A 26602-nucleotide genomic window follows, 5' to 3' on the forward strand; every position below is an offset into this window, starting at 1 on the left:
CTTCATATGATTTGATATCTTACAGCTCAAATGGGACAAGATTGTACTCTCTAAAAGATGTATACAAAAAAAGACATTAACATAAATAAGCTTCATTTGTTTTTTTTAGTATTTCTCATAAATTAATGAAATAATTACTTTTACTATTTTTTCCATTAATGCTTAATATCTGAAACTTCAATACAAACGTACAGCAGAGTTGAACTATATATGATGATCGTTAAATGTAAAATACACTGATCATTGAACAATATCTAAACATCAACCTTTAACACAATTTCGGAATGCTTTGGTTAATTTCGATGTGTGCTGTGGTTCTGTTGACGTCACTCGAATCTCTTTCAAAATGTTTCCTGATCTACACCTCAATTTTAATGACTAACATATATCTCTATTACTTACATTTTTAGGAGTATCTGTATATAGCTTTATAGTTTATGAATAGTTGCAATTTTTAATCTATTCTGAATTTTTAAAAACACAAGTCTTTCAGTAAATCCAATATACCATCATCTCCATTTTATGCAATCTTTGATTGTCTTCGAGCACAAACCTTAAACACTGCTAGTCGAGTTAGGCACATAGTGTTTTCTGGTTTAAAACTGTATGTTTATACATAACTTCTCTCATATACTTCTACACTTGACATAAAAGTAGTTATTTACGTAAAATATGTTATACTATGTTGTTGGTAATGTACATAAGGATCTGTCATTTCAACAAAACTGTACACATGTTGAGGATACATAAATGTATATACACTTGAACACGAGAGCAGTCAACAATACTTGATATGCTGGCAGAATCTTTCCGGTGGTGTCCTCCGTCATGCTGCAGATAGAAGGAAGTGAAAGATGATGTGATCTGGATAGAAGGAAAACATGGCGCAACTAGAGACGAAGTAAGTATGCTCTCACATTAATAAGGTGATTAATAACTGTGTGCTATGCAACTAGCGTTTCCTCGTTCCACGTTTTGCTTCTGTTCACAAAGTATATGTAAACTGTGTTGTCAAACCACAACTATATTGTTGAAGCTTTTAACGGTTGTAAATTATATCAGGTTATCAAACCACATCTATATTGTTGATCATGAGATGATTCTAACGACGGTAGTAAATTATATCAGTCTGTATCTATTAATGATAGAAGTATATTGTAAATTTAAACAGTAACAAACATGTCATCTGCCTCAGCTAAATACATAATGGAATAAGATATATACAAGATTACTCTTTGTGTTTATTTGACGATAATTAACATTTCTCAGTTTTAATATAGTTGTGATGTTGAAAGAGTTAACAGTATGTAAGCCCACACATTGGTATTCTGTTACTAGCTAATTAACTCAATAGTCGCTCGAACCGAAATTATCATTATACATCAGATGGTGCAAATTGATTTAAAATAACAGGGACGGGGACATATCGTTCCCTTCTTTCCCCTGTCTTTCTATTCTTGTTTCTAACTGGGTTTCCTATACACCGCTGCTCGCGTGATTCTACCTATTGTAAAAACATGTACTGTAAGAACAAAGCTAATTGCTAAATAACTGAAAGAGGATAAATTAACATAAACAACTTAATGATAAAATGTTTTAATGTCGAAATAGTCATAGATTAAAGTTATTCGAGAACAGCACGTTGTTTATAAATCATACTATTGTCGCTTGCTGATCCGGAAGGAAAGGCCCTAGAGGTCGTTAAGACACTGGGAGGGGACACAAGTGTCAGGAGGAAACCACGTGGTTATGGTAGTGGCGCAATATACGTTCACGTAAGACGTTACTTCTTAAATCTTTGTTGTAATAACCGATGTAGTTTGACCGGAAATATCCAGCATTCAAGTTTAACACCTGCGGCAAAATAAACATGCATATTTGTAAGGAATAGGGTGTTAGAATTGTTTCCCCTGTCCGTATTTTCCAGAGTGTCCCGTAATTCATGTTACACGTTCAAAATGTTATATCTTTTGACATACATCTGTAACAAAAATATATAAAGGCATACAGTCAGAGGTTTTGTGGTATGCATATTATAAAGGAATAATTTGATTCTGCTTAAAAGCATTGACGTCATAATGACGTCACCATTTTTAGGATATTGGCACGTCAAGAGGACATGATACACATTATACATTTAATGAGAAATGTTCCATACCTTGTAAGACATTGTGATTTTGGTTCTCTAATGCACCATTTCTCAACAAATCAACTCATTTCTGTGTAAGTATTACCGGAATTACAGAAACTAAACACAAACCCCAGAAAACATCCATATCTTCAATTAGGCATTAGAAAATAAGAACAAATCTTCGATACCAGTGTTCTTAAGTTGCTCAAATGTCAGGGATAACGTCGTTTTGACCGCATTTTGCAAAAATGTGTCTTTTAACGCAACCGTTGCTAGGATTACATATATTATTTTTGTTAAGCTGTTTTTATGAAGAAAAAACAAAATTCTTGATTGCAGGCTTTTTGCATATGATTTTATGCTTTGCTGTTCTTTATTAAAGAAATCATTAAATTTTGAAAGTTTAACATAATTTATGAGGCATCATTCAGTCACGTGCTTCAGTGGTAAAGCACTACACAAATGGTAATAGTTCCACTATACATAAAGACACAACACGAATATACCACATTCTTTTTGGGGCATTATATATAGGGTATGGCTATTGATATAGCATAGCAGAGAAAAGGTGGCATAGTGTGTTCTCTTCTTGTTCAGTCTAGTTAAATCTGTAGTTTATATTATGGCAGCATATCCACGTAAGATAAAAAGGGTAAGAGATCCACTATACAATAAGATACAACACGAATATACCGCAGTTTCTCAAAACACGCACCACGCTCTTTATACACGTACCACACCGCATAAATGGGAGACCATTCTTAGATGACCCTGGCTGTTAATAGGACGTTAATTTAATCAAAGAAACAAGATTACATTTTAAAAACGTTGAAAGTATTTCTAAACATTTTATTCATTGAATTTACCTTATACTCTTGCATCTTAAACTCCATTGTAAATTTAACTGATTTATTTGTTTTATTTGTTTCTTTCCACAGGTAGAAACACATGAAAATGTTTACTGTATGGATATTCATGGCATGTGCCATCTTCTTGTTATCCTCAGCGGATGAACCCTTTATAAGCCAGGTCTATAAAGTAGATACTGATCATCCCCTTAGTCGTATTGCAGTGGACAATAATAACTTGTTCGTCGGTGGTAAAAACATCCTCCTGGACCTATCGGAAGACCTCGAAGAGCTCCAGCCTCGGTATGAAAAGTTCGGTCCGGTTACTGAGAGTTACGGGGGGAATTGTAGGGGACCATTACACCATGACACCGACTGTAACATTCGAACAGCAGATAACACAGTAACAGTTCTTGTGCCTAACCCGTCTGGTTATGTTTTAGTTTGTGGTTCAGCATTGCATGGCCTTTGCTCTGTACATTCAAAGTCCAATATTTCGAATTGGTCATATCTGCCTTACGACCCGTCGTATGCGCACTTCAGAGATAGCTTGCTGGGTTCACACGAAGGAAACAATGTCGTCATTTTCACTAACCAACATAACTCGACGATCCATTATTTTGCAAGAGGTTACGAAGCTAAGCTAGGTGAATTCCACTCCCATATATTCTCCGTAATGGAACTGAAATCGATCAAGTCAGGGCACTACATGCTTCATAAGCCCGACATGTTTTCGTCTGGGGAGGGAGAAGTGTTTATGGACATGAACATATCAAAAACAGGAAAATTCAACATGGAAATGATATTTGGTTTTGAAACAGAAACCAATATTTTCTTTATATTTAACCGCAGCCCAAGAGCAGACACGAACACACTAGAGGCCAGAATTGCAAGGATTAACAAACACTGTCCGCACAAGTATTTGCAAACTTATGTTGAACTACCAACTGCCTGTGAAAACACAAATGAGGTTTCGGAAAAACAACCAGCTTTGTCTGCCCATCTGCATGAGTACCCAGGAATGGGTATATTCCTTTACATCGCGTTCTACAATCAGGTTACGGAAGGTTCCAGCGTGTGTGCCTACAATGTGTCAGAGCTTGAGAAGGGACAATTCCGAGCCACGATAATGGACTGTACACAGGCATTAGATGATGAGGTCTACAAACCGGAATGGCTTCCTTATTCAAACCAATTGTGTACTGTAAGTATCCAATTTATCTAAGAATTAACATGAACATATTTTTTCTACAACCGCCTCGTATACTGACTGATAACTACTGCCGGAAAAACTTGTGCTTTATCCGTCAATACGAAATGCTTTATCCGTCTATACGATCATGTGGAATTGTTCCACATATCACAGAACTTTTTTTTAACTTGACCCCGATCTTTAACGTTCCTGTGATTGTAACATCATTCAATTCCGCCAAAATGTGGCGTCACATTCACCGGAACGACATCAGTTTTTACGATATCAAAACCCTCATACTGCGGTGTCTTCTTTTTATTTCCTCATGGCAAAGGTATATATAGTACACATTTCTTTGAGAGGTAATTATTGCTTTCTGAATATGTTACATCTTGCACTCTGAACAGAATTACTGGAACTGTTTGCAATATATAGACGCTTATATATTTTCCACGGCAGTAAAAAGAGTACAATAAGTTTTGTGAAAAAGCATTAAAGAAACGTCTCGCTTCGAGCGAAAAATTAACGGCAGTATGCTTTCGTTTTGAATATCATATATAAGGGAAGGGTTGCAGGATTAATAATTAACTTACATTGTATATGATAATAATAATAAAAATACTGTAAGAGGCATCTTCATAATTCCAACTGCAAAATTGATATAGTGTAACTTTCTTACTTTTGGAGAAAATCGACTTTTTGTGTCCCGGTTTCCCCGATGCAAAATTCACTGTTGCAATACTTGGAAGGTCTTTATTACTTCGGTGTTTATTCCCTTTGAAAACATGCGTTCTGACGCCCTTCGAGGGTTAAGTTCATTTTACGAATTTAAAGTCAACAAAAAAAGCGGAAAATTTTTAATGAAAAATGCATTTTTTCAGCACTAATATCGACATTACTTGGCGATAGAACTCGATACAAGATGATAAGAATTTCCTGTTATAGTTGCGATAGGAAAATATTACGATGTCAGTAAATAAATGTTTTATTTCTTTCGTTGTATTCAAATTATTTTGATGATTTAATCCCGAACATTCCAGTGACGTCACTTTTAATAGGAGTGAATGAAACGTCAGTCATTCCCGCCAAACAGTGACGTCACAATCACCGGAATTACGTCGCTTACAAATTTCCACGGTAGTAAAAAGGAGTACACGCTTATTCGGGTTAATAATTGCATCTTTTCTTGATCATCAGAGAAGCGTTTTGCTTTCAGCAAAATCGCGTAAATAACAGGCAATTACCTTTCGTTTTGAACACCATCTTCTGCATATATAATGAAATGGTTGCATGTTAAACAGAGTACACGGTAAGTATCTTACAATACAATTTTTATTTTGGTGTAGACACGGAAAACCGAAATGACTCTGCAAAAAACCTTCGCATCTCATCTCATCGGACAAAGGATAGCAGCATCGATATTTATTTTAGCAAAATAAAAATGTCTAACGTTGGAAATACGGCAAGTACGTTCATCATTTACATAAAACTGTCCTTAAAAATAAATTTGAAAATAAAACTGTCCTTAAAAATAAATTTGAAAATCCCATACACCGGCTGCAAGGAGACGTCCTAGGCCTATCGCTACCCATGATGCACTCGATCGTGGTCTTATATTATGTACCTTTTCAGCGGATATTAGATCTAGATATATCTGTTTTCGACAGTTATATTTTCATGAACATTTTAATGAACAAGTGTACAACATAAAAGAAGCAGTCACAACTGTTATTCCGAGACTGTAAAATGCAATCTTGGTCACCTCTGCCAAAGTATATTCGAAAAATGAATAATATATTATGTAAATATCGGTTAGCTTGTAATAATAATAATAACTTTATTTAAACGTCGATGACCCGTTGAGCAAATGGCTCATCTCCCATGGGGTCGACACAAAAGCATGCAATACAACAAACAATAATATGAAAAATTAAACATGTATGGATAGAAATAAATCAACTAAACTAAGGTAACTAATCGAAAATAACATACAAAAAAACATTTACATTTGTATGTATATCAAGTACGACTACTGATCAGGTTAAATGAATCAAAGTAAAAATAGGTTCATTACATAATATTCAAGGACATGATCTCGCTTTAAAACATTTTAACAATTTCCATATACATTTGCAATGAATGCATTTAAACATGATACGCTGTTAGTATCTTACAATCTAAGGTTCACGTTGGTGCTTTGACCGAAGTAGATGCCGAGATGACGAGGTCAACTAATCGATCTTTTGTCCTTGTCAACCAAATTATCAGATTATCTACCTGGACGAGGGGGCTGTATTCTGTACAACCATAACCCAGCATGAATGTTGTGACCGAATAAGCAAATAACGCTGGTAAAATACGAAATTTTTATATATTTTTTTAGCTCGCCTATTCGAAGAATAGGGGGAGCTAATGTTGTCACCCCGGCATCGGCGTCGGCGTAAGCGTTGGCGTCCCATTTGACGTTTAAGTTTTTGAGCAAATTTCTGTTTCGTCAATTGTTTAAGCTTAAGTCATCATAAATGTTTATGATTTTATTTTCCTAATGTGTATGGATGCTGAACGTGATAATACAACCAATTTGGGGCCCTTTAGGTTTTTTTTGAGTCTGTTAATTTCTCATATTTCCATGTTAAAGTTTTTGAGCAAGTTTCTATTTTGTCAATTGTTTAAGCTTAAGTCATCATAAATGTTTATGATTTTATTTTCCTAATGTGTATGGATGCTGAACGTGATAATACAACCAATTTGGGGGCCCTTTAGGGGTTTTTTGAGTCTGTTAATTTGTCATATATTCATGTTTAAATAGTAAATACTTGAACATCAACTTCTTCCGAATAGGCGAGCTTTGCTGTGCTGAGCTTTGCTCCAACAGCTCTTGTTCAAGAAAAAAGTCTGCCTGCCCGGACGCTAATTTGATTATTAGCGAATTTTTAAACATTTCAAATCTTAAAGTACATTAATAATGATGACAGAGGTGTTGATAATTCTTTAGTTCTGCCAGATTTTGATGTGTGTTGATGCTGAGTTGGATTCCTTTATTACAAATACTTAATTTAATGAAGTATTAAAAAGTGTTAAAGTAGGTAAAAACACCCGGAGTTGATAATCTTCTAAATGAGTTTTTTTGTTCAATATACGGAGGCATTTACTCCTATTCTATCAAAACTTTTCAACGCTATTTTTGATTTTGGTATCTTTCTTGCGGTTTTATCTAAATGTATCATTTTCCCATTATTCCAAAAGGGTGATGCAATTGACACAATCAATTATAGAGGAATTACATCAGTCAGTTGCCTTTCTAGACTACAGTGTATTTTCCTAAACAATAGACTTTTAAAATGGTCGAGTAATTATAATATTATTAAAAACGCAAGTAACAGTTGCTTAAAGTGAATAGTCGGGCAAAGAAAACCAGTCTAAATGCGTTCATTGGCCTTCCAAAAGTTCTCACATACTAATACGACGGTCAAGTTCTGCTTAGTTTCCCAGTTCTGACCATTAAAGTAAAGGAAAGTTGAAAGCACTGAAAGCGAGGCTGCGTGTAAATGTAACCACGGACATAGTCAGCCGGGAGGACGTTTTAGGATTCCTATAATTTAAATTAATTTCTTCGTACGCAGACAGATTTTGGCGAGAGATTTTATTTTTCTATTTCATAAGAAATTATACTGGATACATTCACACCATTTTTACCGACTTTAGCCATCCTTGCCCGACTGTTCACTTTAACACTACTGGTTAAAAGTAACCAAATTTAATAACTGTGTTTTTAAGTCAACGTTGTTCAAATGTGTTATTGTAACCATATAAACTGCCAAGTTATAAGATATATATTGTTTTAATCAGGGTTTGGAAAAGTTTGGTTCACGCATTACTTTGAAAATGAAAAAAAAATAATAACATTTTTTCAAGTACCGTTTAACATACGATTTTATTCAGTCAAGAAACCAATTTATTGAAATGTGTTCTAAATGCTTTTCGTATATATTTATTATTGATAGTTTTACGTAACAATCTTCGGAATACACCAACCACATATATTTTAGCTGTACATGTATTTGGCACTGTCGTAAAAAGGGCAAAACACTTTTGTCTTTCTGTCCTAAGCCAGTTTTCATTCTCTATATAAATGTATATAATATTACTACACATACATATGATTTATATTTACTGGGAATATGAACGCACTTCAGATATAACTTAGGGATAAATATGTATTTCGCGTTATTAGATTATTTTGATGAGAATTTTAACAATCATGTAACAAAGAGCATTTAGGAAATTTAAACTAATATGCATATTTTTACAACTGTTTATGGAGGCAGACTGTATATCTAGGATATCAATATTGTACAATTGTTTTTGTCGCCTTCATCTTAAGTCTGTCTTTTTCGGCGTCGGCGGCTTCCGGAAGACGTGCGATAACTTGCGTATTTATTGTCCGATTACAATCAAATTATGTTTATTGCTTTATATCAATAAGATCTCAGATGGGTTTGATACTGGTCAAAATCCGTCAATATTTTACGGGACTTAATAACTTCAATGAGTTATTAACAATATTTTCAATTGTAAATAACTATGTTTGTGATGCTGTCACGAAACATCCACTTCAGTGGAATTCTTGTTTGAACAATTTTTGAACTGATTTAGGTACGAAAAAAGCATGATACTAAGAATGTAACTCCGATCAGGTTTGCCACATACAACCTTTGTTTTCAAAAATTAAGTGTTCAAACTGTTTTAGATAAAAATATCATTTAGATGTGTATTAAGGTTCATGTAAAGGCTTTAAACAGTGATATTTTGCAAGCCTAAAACTCATTACTGTGCTGCAATTGAACAGAACTAATTTCATTAATTGTTGGTGTATATACCCTGGCTAACTGTCAGTCTTACTGTTGATATGTAATTTGTGAAGCTGCTTGTAAAATTTAGTAAAATATGAGAAAAAAATGTATATTTCTGGAGAAGACATAGACCTCGTGTGAAATGCATTGATGGAACCAAATAATCATGCCATCGTGTTCAGTTGTGAATATGCCAGGTACTCCAACAGTTTGTTTGGCAAAATCGGACCAGCAAATAGCGCAGGAGCCTATTGTTGTAAATGCAAATGGCTGCTATAAATGACGGATCACAAATATCGCATTAAAGAAGCCATCTCAGTTGATACAAATGTTCTTATAGACACCATAAGGTACTCTGAACATGTCAAGAAGTAATGAGTTATAGGCCTGCAAAATATCACTGGTTAAAGCCTTTAATGAACCTTAATGCATCATCTTACTTTCAATAAAGATATATTATTTCCATATGCGAAGTTATTACTCTAAAACCTCGTTCAGGTCCACCATATAATCGATACGGTAAGCGACCTTTTGATTTCTATGAATCATTATAGCGTCGTTACATCAGCCAATCAGAAGCGACGTTACAAATGGCGACGTCATTTGTATCGATATTAATATGATTCAACAATTACACTTTTTCTGTCACCAGGAATATGACTATCACCAAGTGTGGCCGACCTGTGGTTCGTATGAATACAGAGGTCTTGCATCGAATACATTTCCAGTGAAAAGTGATAGAATTATGTTTTTGGAAAATCAGAAGATTGTAACAATGCACGTGTCTCTTATCGTGCGGGATCAGAACGTCTTAGTAGGCACCGAGGACGGATATTTACACAAGGTACGGTCAATGTCATGCTACTAGTATGTTTGCATATGTTTTGAAATTATGGAACTGCATGTAGTTGATTTTTTTTTAATTTTGAAGAGTTTGAAATATTTTGATTGCAAGAGGTTTTAAAAAAGACATCAAAACACTGATACGTGGCGCTATTTTAATTCCTCGAATGACGTCAAAGTTCGTCGCATCAGCTCTTATTTGCCACTTTAGGGTATATAGGATTAAATACAATGAGATAGTGACAAATGTCCTGGATACAAAGCCCTTTTGTAAATGTAATGGTACATCGAATATCCTATTTATATGAGAATTGATGAAATCATATCCGCTAAGGTGAATTTCTATTCCACCTTTATTGCTACTTCTTCCTTTCACGGTCTACAAAAGTTTCTGCTTTTATTATGATCAGCATAAAGGAAGTTGGACGACTGGTTCGCCCTTTGTAAATATTATATGACTTGTAAGGGTGTGTTGGTTGGTATCTTCGGCGGCATACTCCAGTTATATAGCAATGTATATAAAGAGCAAGAGTTCCACTATACAAAAGACCCAACAGAAGAATGTACTCCTAAATCTATAGCGTCCCAAATCACGCACCTCATCGCAAGAACGGGAGGCTGTCCTTAAATGACACCGCCTGTTAATAGGACGTATATATGATATTTATTGTGATTTTTTGTTTGAACTCATAACCAGACACAGTTCATTATACTATCGCAATCATATTTAAAATGTCGGCCCTGAAACTTGAAATATGAGTCAACTAGCAAATACATGGACATACCGTTAACGGAAATTTTATGTTAATATGTAATGTAATATTGTTCATTACGTGTTAAACTACTACATACCTATGTCTACATTATAGTTTAAACTCTTTGCTGCTGTTCAGAAAAATCTCAACCATATCGATTATTTGGGGAACATATAAATGCAAAACGATATCTTCGCTGATGGCGGCCTCGTTGAAAGCGTAAACACTTATGGAGAGGCTTGATGATGTATTGAATCTTTGTGACGATAGGGGTTTTTCCCGTTCCACACCGATTTTTGAGTTCCGGCTGCGCACGCAAGGTTTCTTATAATGTGATTTACAAGTATTTAAAAAGTATCACTATTAACTAATTAAAAAAATCTATATATTCAAGTCATATGAACTGAAAATAGGTATCGTTTTAAAAATTGATGTCAAATGAATAAAGGGTACCCGATGTGTACTGGTTGTTGGCTTAAGTAATATCATCTTTTTGATCTATCTATAGGGTAGACGGATACAATGTCATTTATTGGGGAACTGATACAAGTGGCGGGGCAATCCCTAAACATCTTGTACCTACTTAATGATGTATGGGTATATATATATCTAAATAAGGCTAATGTTTAGAATTGATGTATTAGACTGCATAGGTCACCTATTAGGTGTATGCTAAAGTCTCTTTCGCTATTCTATGAAATATAATCAGCCGCTAAACTTTTATCTCAAGTGTGTACTTAATTAATGCACTCTATTGGTAGCGCTCTCTGGTGATTTTAACAGTAATCATGCTAACTTTATGTCGCAGGTAGTAGTTAGCGGAACCAGTGGTCATAGTAGACGATATGCGACCTTTGACCTCAGTGGTAACCGATCGGTACCTATCGAGAAGTCTTATGGTATCGACAGTACAGACCAACACCTGTACTTCCTTGTAAACAATAAGGTGAGTCAAAATGTATTACACTGTCAAAATGTGATGCACACAAGGCATTTAGTGCATTGTATTGGTTTTAAACACAAACGAGATAGATAAGTATTATGATGTCTCCGACATGTACATTTTGTTCAATGTCATGAGACATAATCTTTTTTACAATTATCTCAAAAAACGGCGTTTTAAACAAAATATGAACGTTTTCTCATCTTATTGTATCTACTCAACATTTCATCGTTTCATCAACATTTTGCATGAGTTTTATAATGTGTTTTACCCAAAACTATTTTATCGCATGCAACTCTTTTATAAAATCAACATTTGCAATTGTTGTTTAGTTATTTCTTGCCTTTTTTTCTTATCCTAACTCCGATTACTCGAAACAAAAGTGCAGACTTAAGTCAAAACTGAAGTTTTTTCCTTATTGAACTTATATGAAAACTTTAGACTTAATTCAGTTTTTGACTTCAGTTCGTTCCGAGAAATCGGGGCCTGATCTTGAAGATGCAATCATTGTTTATATCCTGATATTAATGCCAGACTTGTAGTTTGGCCCTAAATGACCCCAGTTGTCGATGGGCCGTAAAACTCGAACAAACAAACAATGGTTCTCTAAATCATCATAGGCCAAATGTAAATTGGGCTTTTATCAATACATATACTACACTTTGCGTCTTAGCGAAATAAGATCGGACTATTTAAGCTTCATATATATTCTTTCACCAATGCTTGAAAACAGAAATTGTCACAGCTCCATAACTAGTGCAGTTAAAATAACCTGGAGTTCTGACTAAATCGTCCAAATATGCTGGTTCCAGTCACATCCAGTTCAGACAAGTTATACGCTGTAAATACTAAATTCTCAGTTATTTACTTTGACAGATATTTTGGGATATTTTTCAGGTAATGAAAATTTCTTTGTTCTCCTGTGACATACATACCGACTGCGAATCCTGCGTGACATCTTTAGACCCGCTAGGCTGTGGGTGGTGCGGTGATCACTGCTCTACACAAGGTACCTGTACAAAGTATCGATGGTTTAACAAGACGTGTCCACCTGAAGTCCATCAGGTCAGAACTTACAACGTTTTTATTAGCATACTTTTACTCCTTTTGGTTACTCTAATTGAATTAGATTAAACACCTTTAACGCCTATTCAATTACACATGTTCCATCTAAGCGTTAAACAACGTGTTCTAAAATAAAACAACAGATACTGTCTTTGTGAATTCCTTTCAACTCATTTTCCCCATTGATATCTGTAGCTTGCAAGACACTTCTTTTTAACATACTTTCCATAAATACAACGTCGTGTATTTTATGTTAATAATAGAGAATACAATGTAATGATACATTTATGTTTCAATCCAGTATTTCTTCTTTTTTTTTTTTTTTTTTTAAATTTTATTTAATAGATTTTTAATATCTATGGTTTTAACTATTCCATCTTTTACTGTATATTCTCTTCATTTTGAATGCCACACGAACTGAAAGAAAATTTGTCAAATGTCAATTGATATAAGTCAGATTGTTAGCTTAATCAATAACACATAATTATATATCTTCCGTAACATACAGATAAAGCTACTTAGAGCATGTTATTGCCTAACATCTTAATTTTAATTCAATTTTTAGCTCGCCTATTCGAAGAATAGGGGGAGCTAATGTTGTCACCCGCGTCGGCGTCGGCGTCGGCGTCGTAGTCAGCGTTGGCGTCCCATTTCACGTTAAAGCTTTTTTGAGCAAGTTTCGTTTCGTCATTGTTAAAGCTTAAGTCATCATAAATGTTTATGATTTTATTTTCCTAATGTGTATGGATGCTGAACGTGATAATACACCAATTTGGGCCCTTTAGGGGTTTTTGAGTCTGTTAATTTGTCATATTTCCATGTTAAAGTTTTTGAGCAAGTTTCTATTTTGTCTATTGTTTAAGCTTAAGTCATCATAAATGTTTATGATTTTATTTTCCCAATGTGTATGGATGCTGAACGTGATAATACAACCAATTTGGGGCCCTTTAGGGTTTTTTTTGAGTCTGTTAATTTGTCATATTTCCATGTTAAAGTTTTTGAGCAAGTTTCTATTTTGTCTATTGTTTAAGCATAAGTCATCATAAATGTTTATGATTTTATTTTCCTAATGTGTATGGATGCTGAACGTGATAATACAACCAATTTGGGGCCCTTTAGGTTTTTTTTGAGTCTGTTAATTTGTCATATTTCCATGTTTAAATAGTAAATACTTGAACATCAACTTCTTCTGAATAGGCGAGCTTTGCTGTTCTCCAACAGCTCTTTTTTTCAATACTTTAAATTGATTTTTTTCATATTTCCTTCGCTTTTACATGTGTAGATAAGTAAAGGGATTCGTTTGATCAAAGCTTTAAAACTGATAATAATTATTTTAAAAGCAAATAGGCATTTAATTATTTGTTACAATGTTTGTGAAAAAAAAAAACCAAATTAAAACTTCTCCATGCTTCTATAGTTGCGTTTGTGTTAAAACGATGTAATTTTGTGTACTAGTATTTACTGTTTCACAGTAGCATAAGGGTTTGGTTTCTTTTAAAGATTTCACCTTTAAATGGAACTACAACGGGACAGACAAAGGTAACAATACGTGGACGATACTTTAACTCAGCAGGAGGGACATTAAAGGTGTTTATTGGTGGAAGTCAATGTTTGGAGCCTTCCCACAATGCATCCTCGTATGTCACATCATTAATATTTAGTTTATATATATTTTAAGAAAAACATCATTATTTAACCGTATCATCTGTCATTTTTGTAGATGAATCAACTGTATTACTTTACTACATACCATACAATCTCGATAATAAGCCGCGCTATTTTCAAGACACCAGGTACATTACTATAAGAAATCCAAAGCGTACTTTCAAGACAGGCCTATTTTCGATTCAGGCTTATTATCAAGATTTTATGGCATAATGATGTTTGAATTCCCGTATTGTCTTGGACATTTAACGCTTGCTTACCACTAGACAAAACTTTTCTTTTTTGTTTTTATTCAGTATCACTTGCAAGACTACGGCTGCCAACAGAACTGACAATGTGTCTGTTATTGTTCAAGTATCAAACGACACATTCTCCATGCAGTCCATCTCAAATAATGTCACATTCGAATACTTGGTAAGATTTCAGACGTGTAAGGGATAAGAAATACAATGAATAACCATTGGTTGTTGAGTGTGGTGATGTCGCATACAACCTACAACGCTTACGATTACACTCTCCCATTTTGTCAGTTTTATTTAGATGTATGGGTTGTTTTAGAATGTACCAGTTGATAGTAAGTAAAGGAAATAACTGAAACTCGTACTTTTGTATGGTAGATAATAATAGGTTATATAATTTGATAACTTTTCTGGTAAGGAAGATCCAAAATGAAACTAATAATACCCTTATAGTGAGGAGTTCATACTGTCCATGAATCAAAAAAAAACATTAAGCGATCACATCTGCTAGAATTAGTATTAAGATGGCTGACCCCGAGGCCTCAACCTTGGCAGCCTTCAAATGTACATGTGTTTTTGTGTAAAAAATAACAATTTTACTAACTGATACAAAATACAAAAAGTAACTAACATATTTAGAAGAAGATTTACCAATTTTTACATTAATATCGGATGCATCTTTCAGACACCTACATTGGAGGATTTCCACCCAAAGCATGGACCTCGGTCTGGATTCACTTCTCTAACTCTGACGGGCATGAATTTAAACATCGGATCGTCGTTAACAATCGATGTTTCCGATTCACAATCTGTCTGTGAACTGGAAAGGTATAATACTCTTAAACTATACATAAAATGTTAACTGTACCCATTAGTATAATGAGGAAATAGTAGTTTTTAAACATAACTTTAAAATTTGGTCAATAAACAGTTCTTCATTGTTCTTTTTTTCAAAATGGATAATGTAATATTCGGATAATACACAATGGAAAGAAATTAACGTTAGATATTCATGTCTTAACACAGACCTTTATTAATGGTTATGAAATACCGTATAGTCGGTTATTTTCGCGATTTTGCGGGATATTGCTATGATAGCGATTTTTTTTTTAGATTTTTAAACATGAACTATATTCCAGTTGTTAAAAAAGGTACACAAATGATTGTTAAGCAAATATTGGTAAAGAGACCACTGGCTTTTTTTATACTACTAGACATATTTATACTTATCGCTTTAACTGTCAGATCCATAAATTGAGAAAATGCATTTTATTATTAATTTATTCTTTATTCTTTTCTACTCAAAATTGATTCCGAAATTTAAAACAAATTTACTACTTGTGTCCTTTTTATTTTGTAGTCTAGAAATATTTCTACAACAAGATTCACCACTTCGGAACTTACTTATTTTTCTTTGTCTTTGTAGGAAGGATAACAACATCATCGTCTGCCAGTTAACAAGATGGACGTCAACAAACTCTGGCACAAAGAACAGCCAATCAATGCCGGCGTCTTGTCTTGGTTACGGTCCGGTCGTGGTTTATATTGACGGGAGTGTCTTATCGTCCAATGAGGGATTCTGTTACATGGATGATCCTGTCATTGACAACATATCACCATTAGCAACCACCATTGGGTACAGTTGTCGCTTAATTGATATTTTCATCGTTGTTTTCAGCTCGGGTTGTGCTAATTTGAAAGATACCTGGTATTTCAATAGTATTGGTCATTATCCTTTAATTAGCGTAAACATGGCATTACATAATAACTATACAGCAGTGATTCACAAATGGCACAAACTTTGGAGGTTGATCAAGGTTTTACTATTTTCTTTAATTTTAACTCAATATAATGTCTTGTTGTAGAGGTGGGAGAATAGTTTCTGTCGTTGGCCAGCACTTTGACGCCATATCCATGTCCAGTATAACTATCGGTGTGAGGGACGATCAGTCACAAAGGGAGGTAATGCAATAATCAATCGTATACTGTTACCATGACAATTATCAAATGAAATTGTACGTGAAATAAATCGATGTGGAACTTTTAGGGCAATCAGATTTCGCTGTGAAAAAATATAGAAATGTTTCAGTACATTAGATCTTTTTAAAATGTTCGCCACATTAATTAAAAAGTAAGTATGAAAACGCAAATGAAGTAGCCAACAAAGGTTTGTTTAAAGTATATGTGAGCTGCATTATTAGTTATGACGGAAAATGAAATTTATAGCTCTTAATAATAAACCTACAGCTGAATTTTATTTTATTGGATTCGTCGCAACTGCTGTACCTCGAACTATTCAATTGCATAATATACATGAGTTTGTGCTTGATATAGAATGATCTGTGTTCGGATCAAATGGTTTGACATTCTCGATGATAATCTATTTGTTTTGCTGCATTTCTGTATTAGTTGGAATCAAACGATTGTACTATGGTCCGCCCTGAGTTGCTGGAATGCACGTACCCGAGTGTTGCGACTATACTTGACGATGCGCCCTCTGGTGTCACCGGACGTTTGACGCTCGTGCTTGATGGAGGGATTCCCCTTGACAAAGCTGATCGAAGAATCATGGTCTACAATGACCCCACGTTCTTCCGCGTCACAAGAAACATATCCTTGGACAATGACGAAAAGAAAATGGTCTTACACGTATGAACCAAGTTTACAACCTAGTCCAACATGTTTAAAGATATGAAGTATTTTCGAGGACCACATACACTTTCTTGAATTGAAAAAGTTGTAATACATTTTCTTGAATTTTAAAAGTTGTAATTCATTTTCTTGATTTTAAAAAGTTGAAAGACATTTTTCTTGAAGTGAAAAAAGTTGTAATAAATCAACTAGCCTTGAATTAAAGCAATGTTGACAAAGCTTCTAAAGGCATACAGCTATTTTGTACCAATGGCTCTAAGTTTTAAGTTTTACATTGTTCCGAATAAACCATTTCCCCTTCAAGATGCTTTAACCCAATTTTTCGTGTATATTGTATGTCGCATCTTCGTTTCAAGTTGTACATTGTATTTGCAAATAAATCATTTTACGTTCAGAGACTGATTAGCATATTTATTTTTCGTGTTTATTTGAATTCACCTTTGACCTCTCGCAAAATAAAGCAAAAATTTGAATTTTACGTAAAGTATTTTACTTCATTTCGATATATTTCAAGAAAGACAAAACAGAACTTAGCTTTAAAAGGTTTACTTATTTCTCTTGCGATATTCACCTTAGGTGTGTCTCGGGATTGCATAATTGTGATAATTTCATCCATAATGTTGCAGGGTCTCTATCTGAACTTGGCCTTTGGGGTCAGGGATTACAATGTGACTGTACATGGTATATCTTGTCCAGTATTAATGCTGGAGACAGACTCGCTGGAATGTGACATGTCACCTGTACTAGCGAACCTGGATACTTACAAGAATCAGGTGTACGAAGTTATGGTAAGTTAAACCTACTCGTATCAACTCGGGGTGAGTGGAGATTTATCAATTAAAGTTCTCCATCTTTTGAGTCCCAGACGGTTGGATGGATATGATACAGAGACTGGCATTCATCTACAATTAATGTTTCTCCGGGAACTCGGACGGCTGGCTAGATGTCCGACATTGGTCGTAGATTTGTGTTTCTCTCCGGGAACTCAGAATGTATTCATATGACCATGACCTTGACTGTTAATAGGGCAATCGTATCAACCAACCCATCCACCCAAACCCACACGTCCTTAATAAACATATCTGTCGATACGACAGGACAAAAACATAACAGACAACGTAACGGAAAATTTAGCCGTTGCATTTTGGACGGATACGTGACACTACATTCTTAATCGACAAATATATTCCAAACTCTTCATTGATATTATTAATTTACAAAACATAAAAAACACTTTGAAGGGCTGCTTATTTGATTATTTTAATGCCTTTATCATTTAGGTAAATGTCGGTCCATTTTCAATGGAACTTGGAGACCTGAATATCACGGTATACACTCGGCTGGCCTATGCTAGTACCCCTGGCTATCAGAACCTGTTGTGGGTTGGCATTGCGTTCGTGTCACTCTTCATACTCATCATACTCTGTGTCATCGTGAAGAGTAAGAGAAGAAAATGCAGACGTAAAGAGAAACGATATATCACTAATCATGATTTAGAAGGGGCGATGACCTTCCAAAATCTGATGCGGATTGAGACTGATGAACCGAGCTCGGTACCAAATAGTAAGTAGCCCATATGTATATACTGGAACAGTTGTTGAAACCTATGATTGATTGCACAATTCTACGCCATGGTGTAGTTGTAGCAGTGACTAGATGCAGTTCATCAATATTCGGTGGTATTATAGATTAAATGTACATTTTATCATAACTATTTCATAGTTTTACAGCATTCAACATTGTCAGTATGTAAGCACGTGCAAGCATTCGAAGGAACGACTTTCTGAGTGAACAAAATCTATATATAGATACGTATTCCTACAAAATGTTCGAAAGATTGTTTTCATTAAAGCTAGGAAAAATGGAAATGGAATTTTACTCTCGAAACTAACCTACTTGGACTTTTCATCTTGTTGCATGGAGGTGATAGTAAAACACGTTCATGACCCAAATGCTTTTAATATGAGTAGGATCACAAAACGTCAGCTGTAGTTGGGACTCTCGGTACTAAAAATAAGCATATCTGGGCCCAGTTTCACTAATATTCCTGAACTTAACAAAAATTCCATAACTCAAATTTCCCCATAGCAAAACATTACAAAAGTTAAGGAAAATCTTAAGTTAATGAGACTTCCTTAAATCATGTAATGCTTTCCTATGGAAAATTTTAAGTTAAGGGGTTCCTTAAATTTATGGAATTTTCTTTAAACTGGGTCCTGGTTAGCTCTAATGCTGTAGCGTTAAGACTTCTAGACAGATTACGATGTTGTCTTTAAGAATAATAGGCCAGGTATACATATATGAATCGCTTCTCGGGTCCTTTATTTCTTGAGCAACTGATCTATGATTCTCCATAGAAAAGCATTACAATAGTTAACGGGAAAAGTTTAGGAACCTTTCTTAAAATCTGTAATGCTTTCCTATGGAGAATTTTAAGTTCACAAGTTCAGGAATGTACGTGAAACTGTGATTATGTATTAGGTGATAGTATCAGTCTCCTGCAGTTGAAAAATCTCCCTCCAGAAATATCATATTTAGTACAATGACATAAACTGGTGTTTACAGATTATATCCATATCGGTCAAGATGAAGGAGCCATCGGAGGAGAATCACCCGAACTGATGGTGGATTTAGGAACAATTGATATGTTGAAGAAACAGCACTTGCTCGTCAGCAGAGACAACCTGCTTCTGGGCGAGAGCTTAGGACACGGTAGGTGACATCCAAATACCATTACATCTCATATATTCGTAAACCTGGGCGAGAGCTTAGGACATAGTAGTTAATATCTAAATACCATTTCATTTCATATATTTGTCAACCTGGGCGAGTGCTTAGGGCATGGTAGGTCACATCCAAATACCATAACACTTCATATATTCGTCGACCTTGGCGAGAGCTTAGGGTGTGGTGTATATGGTAAGTAGCATTTTGATATCGAAAAAACGTTAACAATTTCTGTTACTTAATATTCTTAAACCTTAGCGACAGCTTCCAACATGGTCAGTAACATTAAAACATCATATAATATTATGCGATTTCTCGAAACAAACTTAAGTAAATAAATGACTTAAGTCACAATTGTTCATATAAGTTATATAAGAAGGAAAACTTAAGTTTTGACCTCAGTCTTCTCTTTTGTTTCGATGAATCGGAGCCAGCAGTTTTAACATACTTAACCTTTGGAAGGGGCTTTGGCATAGTGGATTGAGCTAATGTCTTGGCAATAATGTATTATCGTCAACAGTGTGTGTGATTTAATTATATGTAGTTGACGCGAAGGTTTCGCTGTTTTATTATATATAATATGAATCATGCAAATGCTTAGAGGTGTTTATTTGGTATTCAAAAGTATGCTGATATTTGTTTTATTAAAGACAACTGTCAATAAATCATTACCACGATCCGAGTCTTCTTTTTATACTTTGGTTGTTTCACTTGTGTATGTCATACATTGGACAGGCCAATTCGGATGTGTGTACAAAGGTTACTTGTCCAAGCCTGGAGCCAAAGGGGAGCAACTCGTTGCTGTTAAGACGATATTAAGTTTGTATATGAATTTTGCATTTTTGTTATTTTTCAACTTATAAACTAGCATGCTAAATTATAATCATAATCTAATTCTGTGGTTCATAATAGCTTATTTCGAGTCAATCAAGGTTTTCGGTCAAATAACAAATTTAATCTAAATTTAACCATTTAACCTTTTTACTTTATTACTGTATTCCGTATTTGCATATTAGTTAGAGTTATCTGCCCTTGCGGGTAGGTAATGATTGTGACGTAATGTGTTTGCGAGCATAACGTCATACTTTTATGATACGTAAATTGCGTTCACCAAATAATGTGACAATCATTTAAGGTAGGTCCATACTTTTGAAAAACTCTGTAATATGCAAAGACAGAGTAGTGTCACTCACAGAAGTTTAACTTAAAGATAAGCGGATTCAAAGCTTAAAAAGCAGCTGTTCTGTATATAGTCCCATCCAACCATCACAGCTTTTGGTTCTATCGATTTCCTCAGTAGTGATAAATGCAAATCTTTCAATATGGAATACTTTATTGTTACTTAAAGAAACATCTGCAAAAGAAGTGGATATTGGAGAGTTCATGAACGAGGCGTTGATTATGAAGGACTTTGACCACCCGAATGTGTTATCATTGATTGGTGTATGTGTGGACAAAGCGGAGTTCCCTCTCGTCATACTGCCGTTAAATCATAAGAGGGGACTTGCCGGACCGAAATCAGGACGAGCGAATTGTAATGAAAATCGCATTACGGATTTCCTGATTAAACACACATTTTGGAGAAAATCCTAAAAACAAAAGACATAAACAGATAAATATCACAAAAACGTAACCAACTTGTGGAATGTTTTTTTTGCGGCAATGATTTTCAAAAATAATCAATATATACCCATCTTTAGCACTTGATGAAACGGGGGTCGGAAATGCGAGTACAAACTTCAAGCTTAAAAATTGTGGAAATTTTGATCGAGGACCCCGTGTTTTTATATGATATTTGAAAAACATCTTCTACCTTGGGCATATCATAAATAAATATTGATGAAATTGACATGGGTTTTCATTTCCTTTTTGGCAACAAAATTCCATTGGATTTTTTACGGTCGAAAATATGGCAAAACATGATAATTACGTATAGAACCGGTCCTGGGAAATAACAAAAATTAATTAGCATTTGTAAAAATAAAATAGTTTTGTATATTGTTCTATCGTAAGAAATTTAGGACAAAAAATCAACAGGATCGAGGCTATATTCACCCTAATATTACAGAAAACATAATTTTACGAATTTTTCTATTTTCGGTCAGCAAATTTGCATGTATGGTATATTTCAAGCTCAAATATCTCAAAAAGTAGTTCGAGAACACCCATTTATCTTTACAGATTTGAAATCTACATGAAAAATGCAAGAAAATAAACCTGTTAGAAAAAAAATGACATGGGTTTTCCCAAAAGTATGGAGCTACCTTAATACCTACACGCAAGGGAGCTAACTCTGTAATATGCAAAGACAGAGTAGTGTCACTCACAGAAGTTTAACTTAAAGATAAGCGGATTCAAAGCTTAAAAAGCAGCTGTTCTGTATATAGTCCCATCCAACCATCACAGCTTTTGGTTCTATCGATTTCCTCAGTAGTGATAAATGCAAATCTTTCAATATGGAATACTTTATTGTTACTTAAAGAAACATCTGCAAAAGAAGTGGATATTGGAGAGTTCATGAACGAGGCGTTGATTATGAAGGACTTTGACCACCCGAATGTGTTATCATTGATTGGTGTATGTGTGGACAAAGCGGAGTTCCCTCTCGTCATACTGCCGTTCATGGCGAACGGAGACTTGCTGGCGTATATCAGGGACGAGCGAAATGTAATGAAAATCAAGCATTAATTTCGGCTGATTTTACTATTATTCGTATCCTATGCACTTAAGATTTATACAAATTGCCACAATACCGTAAACCAACTTTTTATCGCGATCCAAGTGAATTCATGAATGTTAATCTTTGCGAACTTGTTTTGAAACAGAAATCGCGAAATTCAGTAGCCGCCAAAAAAGTTGTTTTACTGGTAATTTCTGCGTTTTTATTTTCGTGGTTTGCCACTAATGTATTCTCATACATCTTCTACCTGAACAAAATAAGTTATAGATGAATCCATTTTACTCTGGCATTTCAATTTCAACAAAATTCCATTGACTTTACAGTATTAAACGGATTCGACATCAGCTAAACGGTACCATAAACATTAGCAAATGAAACTACACAAAACCGGTTTATGTTTTAAAAAAAACTTCGAGTGATCGGTATTCCATTTTTCACTTCAAATAATGAAATTTTATTGTTCATCAATAAATTGAGCCCAAGAAACACGTGTCTTTTTTTATGTATATAGGTTGAATTTTCTTTTTCTCCAGATGCCCCTTGTAAAAGAGTTGGTGTATTATGGACTAGACATTGCAGACGGTATGGAGTACCTTTCTTCAATCAAATTTGTCCATCGGGATTTGGCGGCAAGAAACTGCATGTAAGTAATCGGTCAACAGCATTAAATGTTTTGTAAACATCATACCCAGTACTCACAAATATGATATCCAGGAAATGTGTTTGTGAATACTACTCAGAAGTTTAACAATCGACATGTATCAAGTGGGAAATACACTTAAAAAAATTGTAAACATTATATTCAATACTCACAAATATGATATCCAGGAATCCAGGAATGTGATTACTACTCGGAAGGTTTACGATCGACATGATTTAGACTCCATTTCGATATTTGCATAAATAGGTTTACTGAATATACATGTAAATCGAAACTTGAACCGGATTTCATTGTGTTAAAACACACATTAACTTGTATCCATTTATATTCTATATTCTGACAGGCTAGATGATGAAATGATAGCAAGGGTCGCTGACTTCGGGTTGTCCAGAGATATCTACTCCAGTCACTACTACAGCAGTGAAAACAAAAGGAAACTTCCAGTTAAATGGATGGCGCCAGAAAGTCTGGAGCGTGGAAAATACTCTTCAAAATCAGACGTGGTGAGTTACGCGGAACTATCTAATATTCATCAGTACATCTTTATCATTCTTTATTCCTCAACATGTTGATTATACTACTGTTAACCAACTTTCTTTCGCGTGGATAGAAACTTTCGCGAATTTCGTCATAAAAAAGGTAAATTCGCGAAAGTTTCTATCCGCGAAATTATATCTTCCCCATTTCTGGCACAATTCAAAGATATTTCCATTCAACTTTAAATTCGCGAAACTTAACCTCCGCGAACATGTTTTGAAACGAAGATTCCGAAATTTAGTAGCCACAAATAAAATTTGGTTTACAGAATACTAATATGAAAATAATAAACACCATTCCTAGTCTCTTTCGGTAAACATATTACAAATTACAAACTGCATAGAAATAACCTTTTTGTATAATTATGCTCCGTCACTATATGATCACAGTGGTCGTTTGGTGTTGTTTTGTGGGAGCTAATCACACGAGGAAATAATCCTTACGCTGCTGTCGACAACTGGGACATGTACAAGTATCTAAAGGAAGGACGCCGTCTGCCTAAACCGCCGTTCTGTCCTCCCAGATTGTAAGTATAAGCACGGAGTTCTACCTCTGATTAGTAATCATTATATAAACATACCATAGCAACCACCTCTTTACATCACTATTTTAAGGTCCCAAGTGGTTAATTTGAACGTAATTTTAACTATAAAGACCATTTGACTATACAAACTTGCCTTATAACCAGCGATAACTCCAGTATAATCCATCACTTTTTCAGAGTCACAAATTTCAATTTCAACACAATAATTTGACCTGTATATAAAGAATACTCGGCTGTTAACACATTTTACCTTGGTCCATTGAGTGATCTTTATAATATATATATAGGTTTGACTGTTTAGACCAAAGTCCAACTTCGCTAGCCAAGGATATTTAGCCGATTCTCTGCTACTACTCTAGAATCGGCTAAATACCCTTGGCTAGCGAAGTTGACCAAAGTCGCACTAGTACCTGTAGACGATTTTAAGTAACATTTATTTTATGATGCTGAATATATTGCGTGTCTTTGAGATACTTAGTAGTCTATTGCTTCACCATAAAGTCATCGCAAATCTAATCAATTTAAAATGTGTGTTAAGGTTCCAGATGATGCAGAGTTGTTGGGAGTTTAACCCTTCGAGACGTCCGACCTTTAAAGACCTCGTTAAAGAGATCAAACGACTGCTGAAGGAGAGTGAGAAGGAAGAAAATAGTATCTGTGATGTCACCGTTGATCTGGAAAGTGCTACCGCACCCTCGTGACATGTGTAGCTCAAAGTTGGAAAGTTGGAGCTGTTTAAAATGGCAATATAAATAATAAAGGCAGTCTTGTTTACATGTCAATATAAATAACAAAGACATTCGTGTTTACATGTCAATATAAATAACAAAGACATTCGTGTTTATATGTCAATATAAATAACAAAGACAGTCCTGTTTACATGTCAAACCTTTATATATTTATATTTTATAGATATACATTCCATATGGCTGCAAGCAAACTTTAAAATGTCTTTATTAATTTTCCTTGCTTATAATGTAAGGATATTATCAAAATTTAAAGTTCGACAGATGCACGACATGGATTCATGTTTTTACATAAAGCATAGTGCCAAGTAAAATGTAGTTTATTTGTTGGAAAGTAAAACAACTATGCATCCTCGATACTCCAGGGATTACTATCACTATCGTTATATCCATCCCTGGACTATGACAAATCATAACTGAAGGCCTTATGTGCGATAACAGATGAAATTATAGTTGGGTCCTTTAATGTACTACATATGGCTTTGAAGTTGGGCGTAGTTCTCTGTAAATATACATAGGAAGTCTATGTCTGTCTGTGAATGGCCAGTTTATAACCTCTGAAATATACGAGGATGACTTACATGATAAACTCATGTTAGCCATGGTTAGTTGAAAGTCTCCTTTTCATTGTTATACCAGTCCGTCAGAACATTGCTATACCATCTACTATTTTGCTATTGTTGCTACATGTTTTATTTATAAACGTCATGAAGTTGATACGGTAAGTTTTTGTAGGTAAGTGTTACACTTCAATGGTTTTAGTAAAGGTCATTTGAAGATTATTCCTTATCCAGTAATGGATTTACACAATATATTGAAAATTAGACTTTTAAGTCTGCTCCTCTAGGATGTTCTACTATACGCTCCTTGTAATGATATTTGTATTTTATTTGTGCCAACCCAACTGTTATGATGTTTCCATTCATGATCATTGGCCGTTCATACCATTTGCAAACAATTACAAATTTATGTCAAGTGTGTGTCAGAGCACGATCTCAAACGAATATCCGGTGATAAGAAAAGTTCTTAATATAGGTTTCCGATTTTGTAAGACACCACGCAAAGGAACAGAATTGGGATAGTAAGTTCACAGTGGTGCGTATCCACATAAATATTTATGTTGCTTTTCCAATTTATTTCTGCTGAATTAGTTTTACATATTCTGTGAAATTAAATCCGTGCTGTGTCAAATGAAGTCAGTCTGCTGAAAATTCATATCCTTTGTCACGTTCCGCTTCAAAGGAATTGAAAATTAGAAAGCAAAATATTGCGCATATAGACATGAAAACATAGCTTGGAATGATACGTTTGGATATATGACTACACGCTCTATTTGTTATTAGGTATCAAATTAATAATTGAGAAAACATCTCGAGTTATGGACGATATTCAACATAATTATTGTACAGCTATAATTTTGCATGTAAACAACAAATGTGCATGTGAACACATCCTACATACGTACAGTGTATAAACTACATACATGATGTATTGTATATCGCATGTTTTTATTTTATTATG

At 34.6% G+C, this 26602-nt stretch overlaps 1 protein-coding gene across 1 annotated transcript; it reads left to right on the plus strand.

Annotated features, from left to right (window-relative positions):
• Positions 1-735: 735 nt before the first annotated feature.
• On the plus strand, positions 736-25051 carry LOC138336155 (hepatocyte growth factor receptor-like). Its single transcript, XM_069285489.1, has 20 exons — positions 736-901; positions 3070-4183; positions 9677-9868; positions 11431-11568; positions 12463-12630; positions 14131-14267; positions 14592-14709; positions 15220-15362; positions 15961-16170; positions 16400-16496; positions 16944-17183; positions 17813-17974; positions 18467-18749; positions 19752-19898; positions 20649-20732; positions 22396-22580; positions 23127-23236; positions 23598-23757; positions 24181-24317; positions 24874-25051. Exons 2-20 carry the CDS (start codon positions 3080-3082, stop codon positions 25034-25036), a joined length of 3978 nt encoding a protein of 1325 aa, XP_069141590.1. The 5' UTR covers positions 736-901; positions 3070-3079; the 3' UTR covers positions 25037-25051.
• Positions 25052-26602: the final 1551 nt, after the last annotated feature.

The sequence above is a fragment of the Argopecten irradians genome, chromosome 12 (assembly GCF_041381155.1).
Source record: "Argopecten irradians isolate NY chromosome 12, Ai_NY, whole genome shotgun sequence".
Classification (NCBI taxonomy): domain Eukaryota; kingdom Metazoa; phylum Mollusca; class Bivalvia; order Pectinida; family Pectinidae; genus Argopecten; species Argopecten irradians.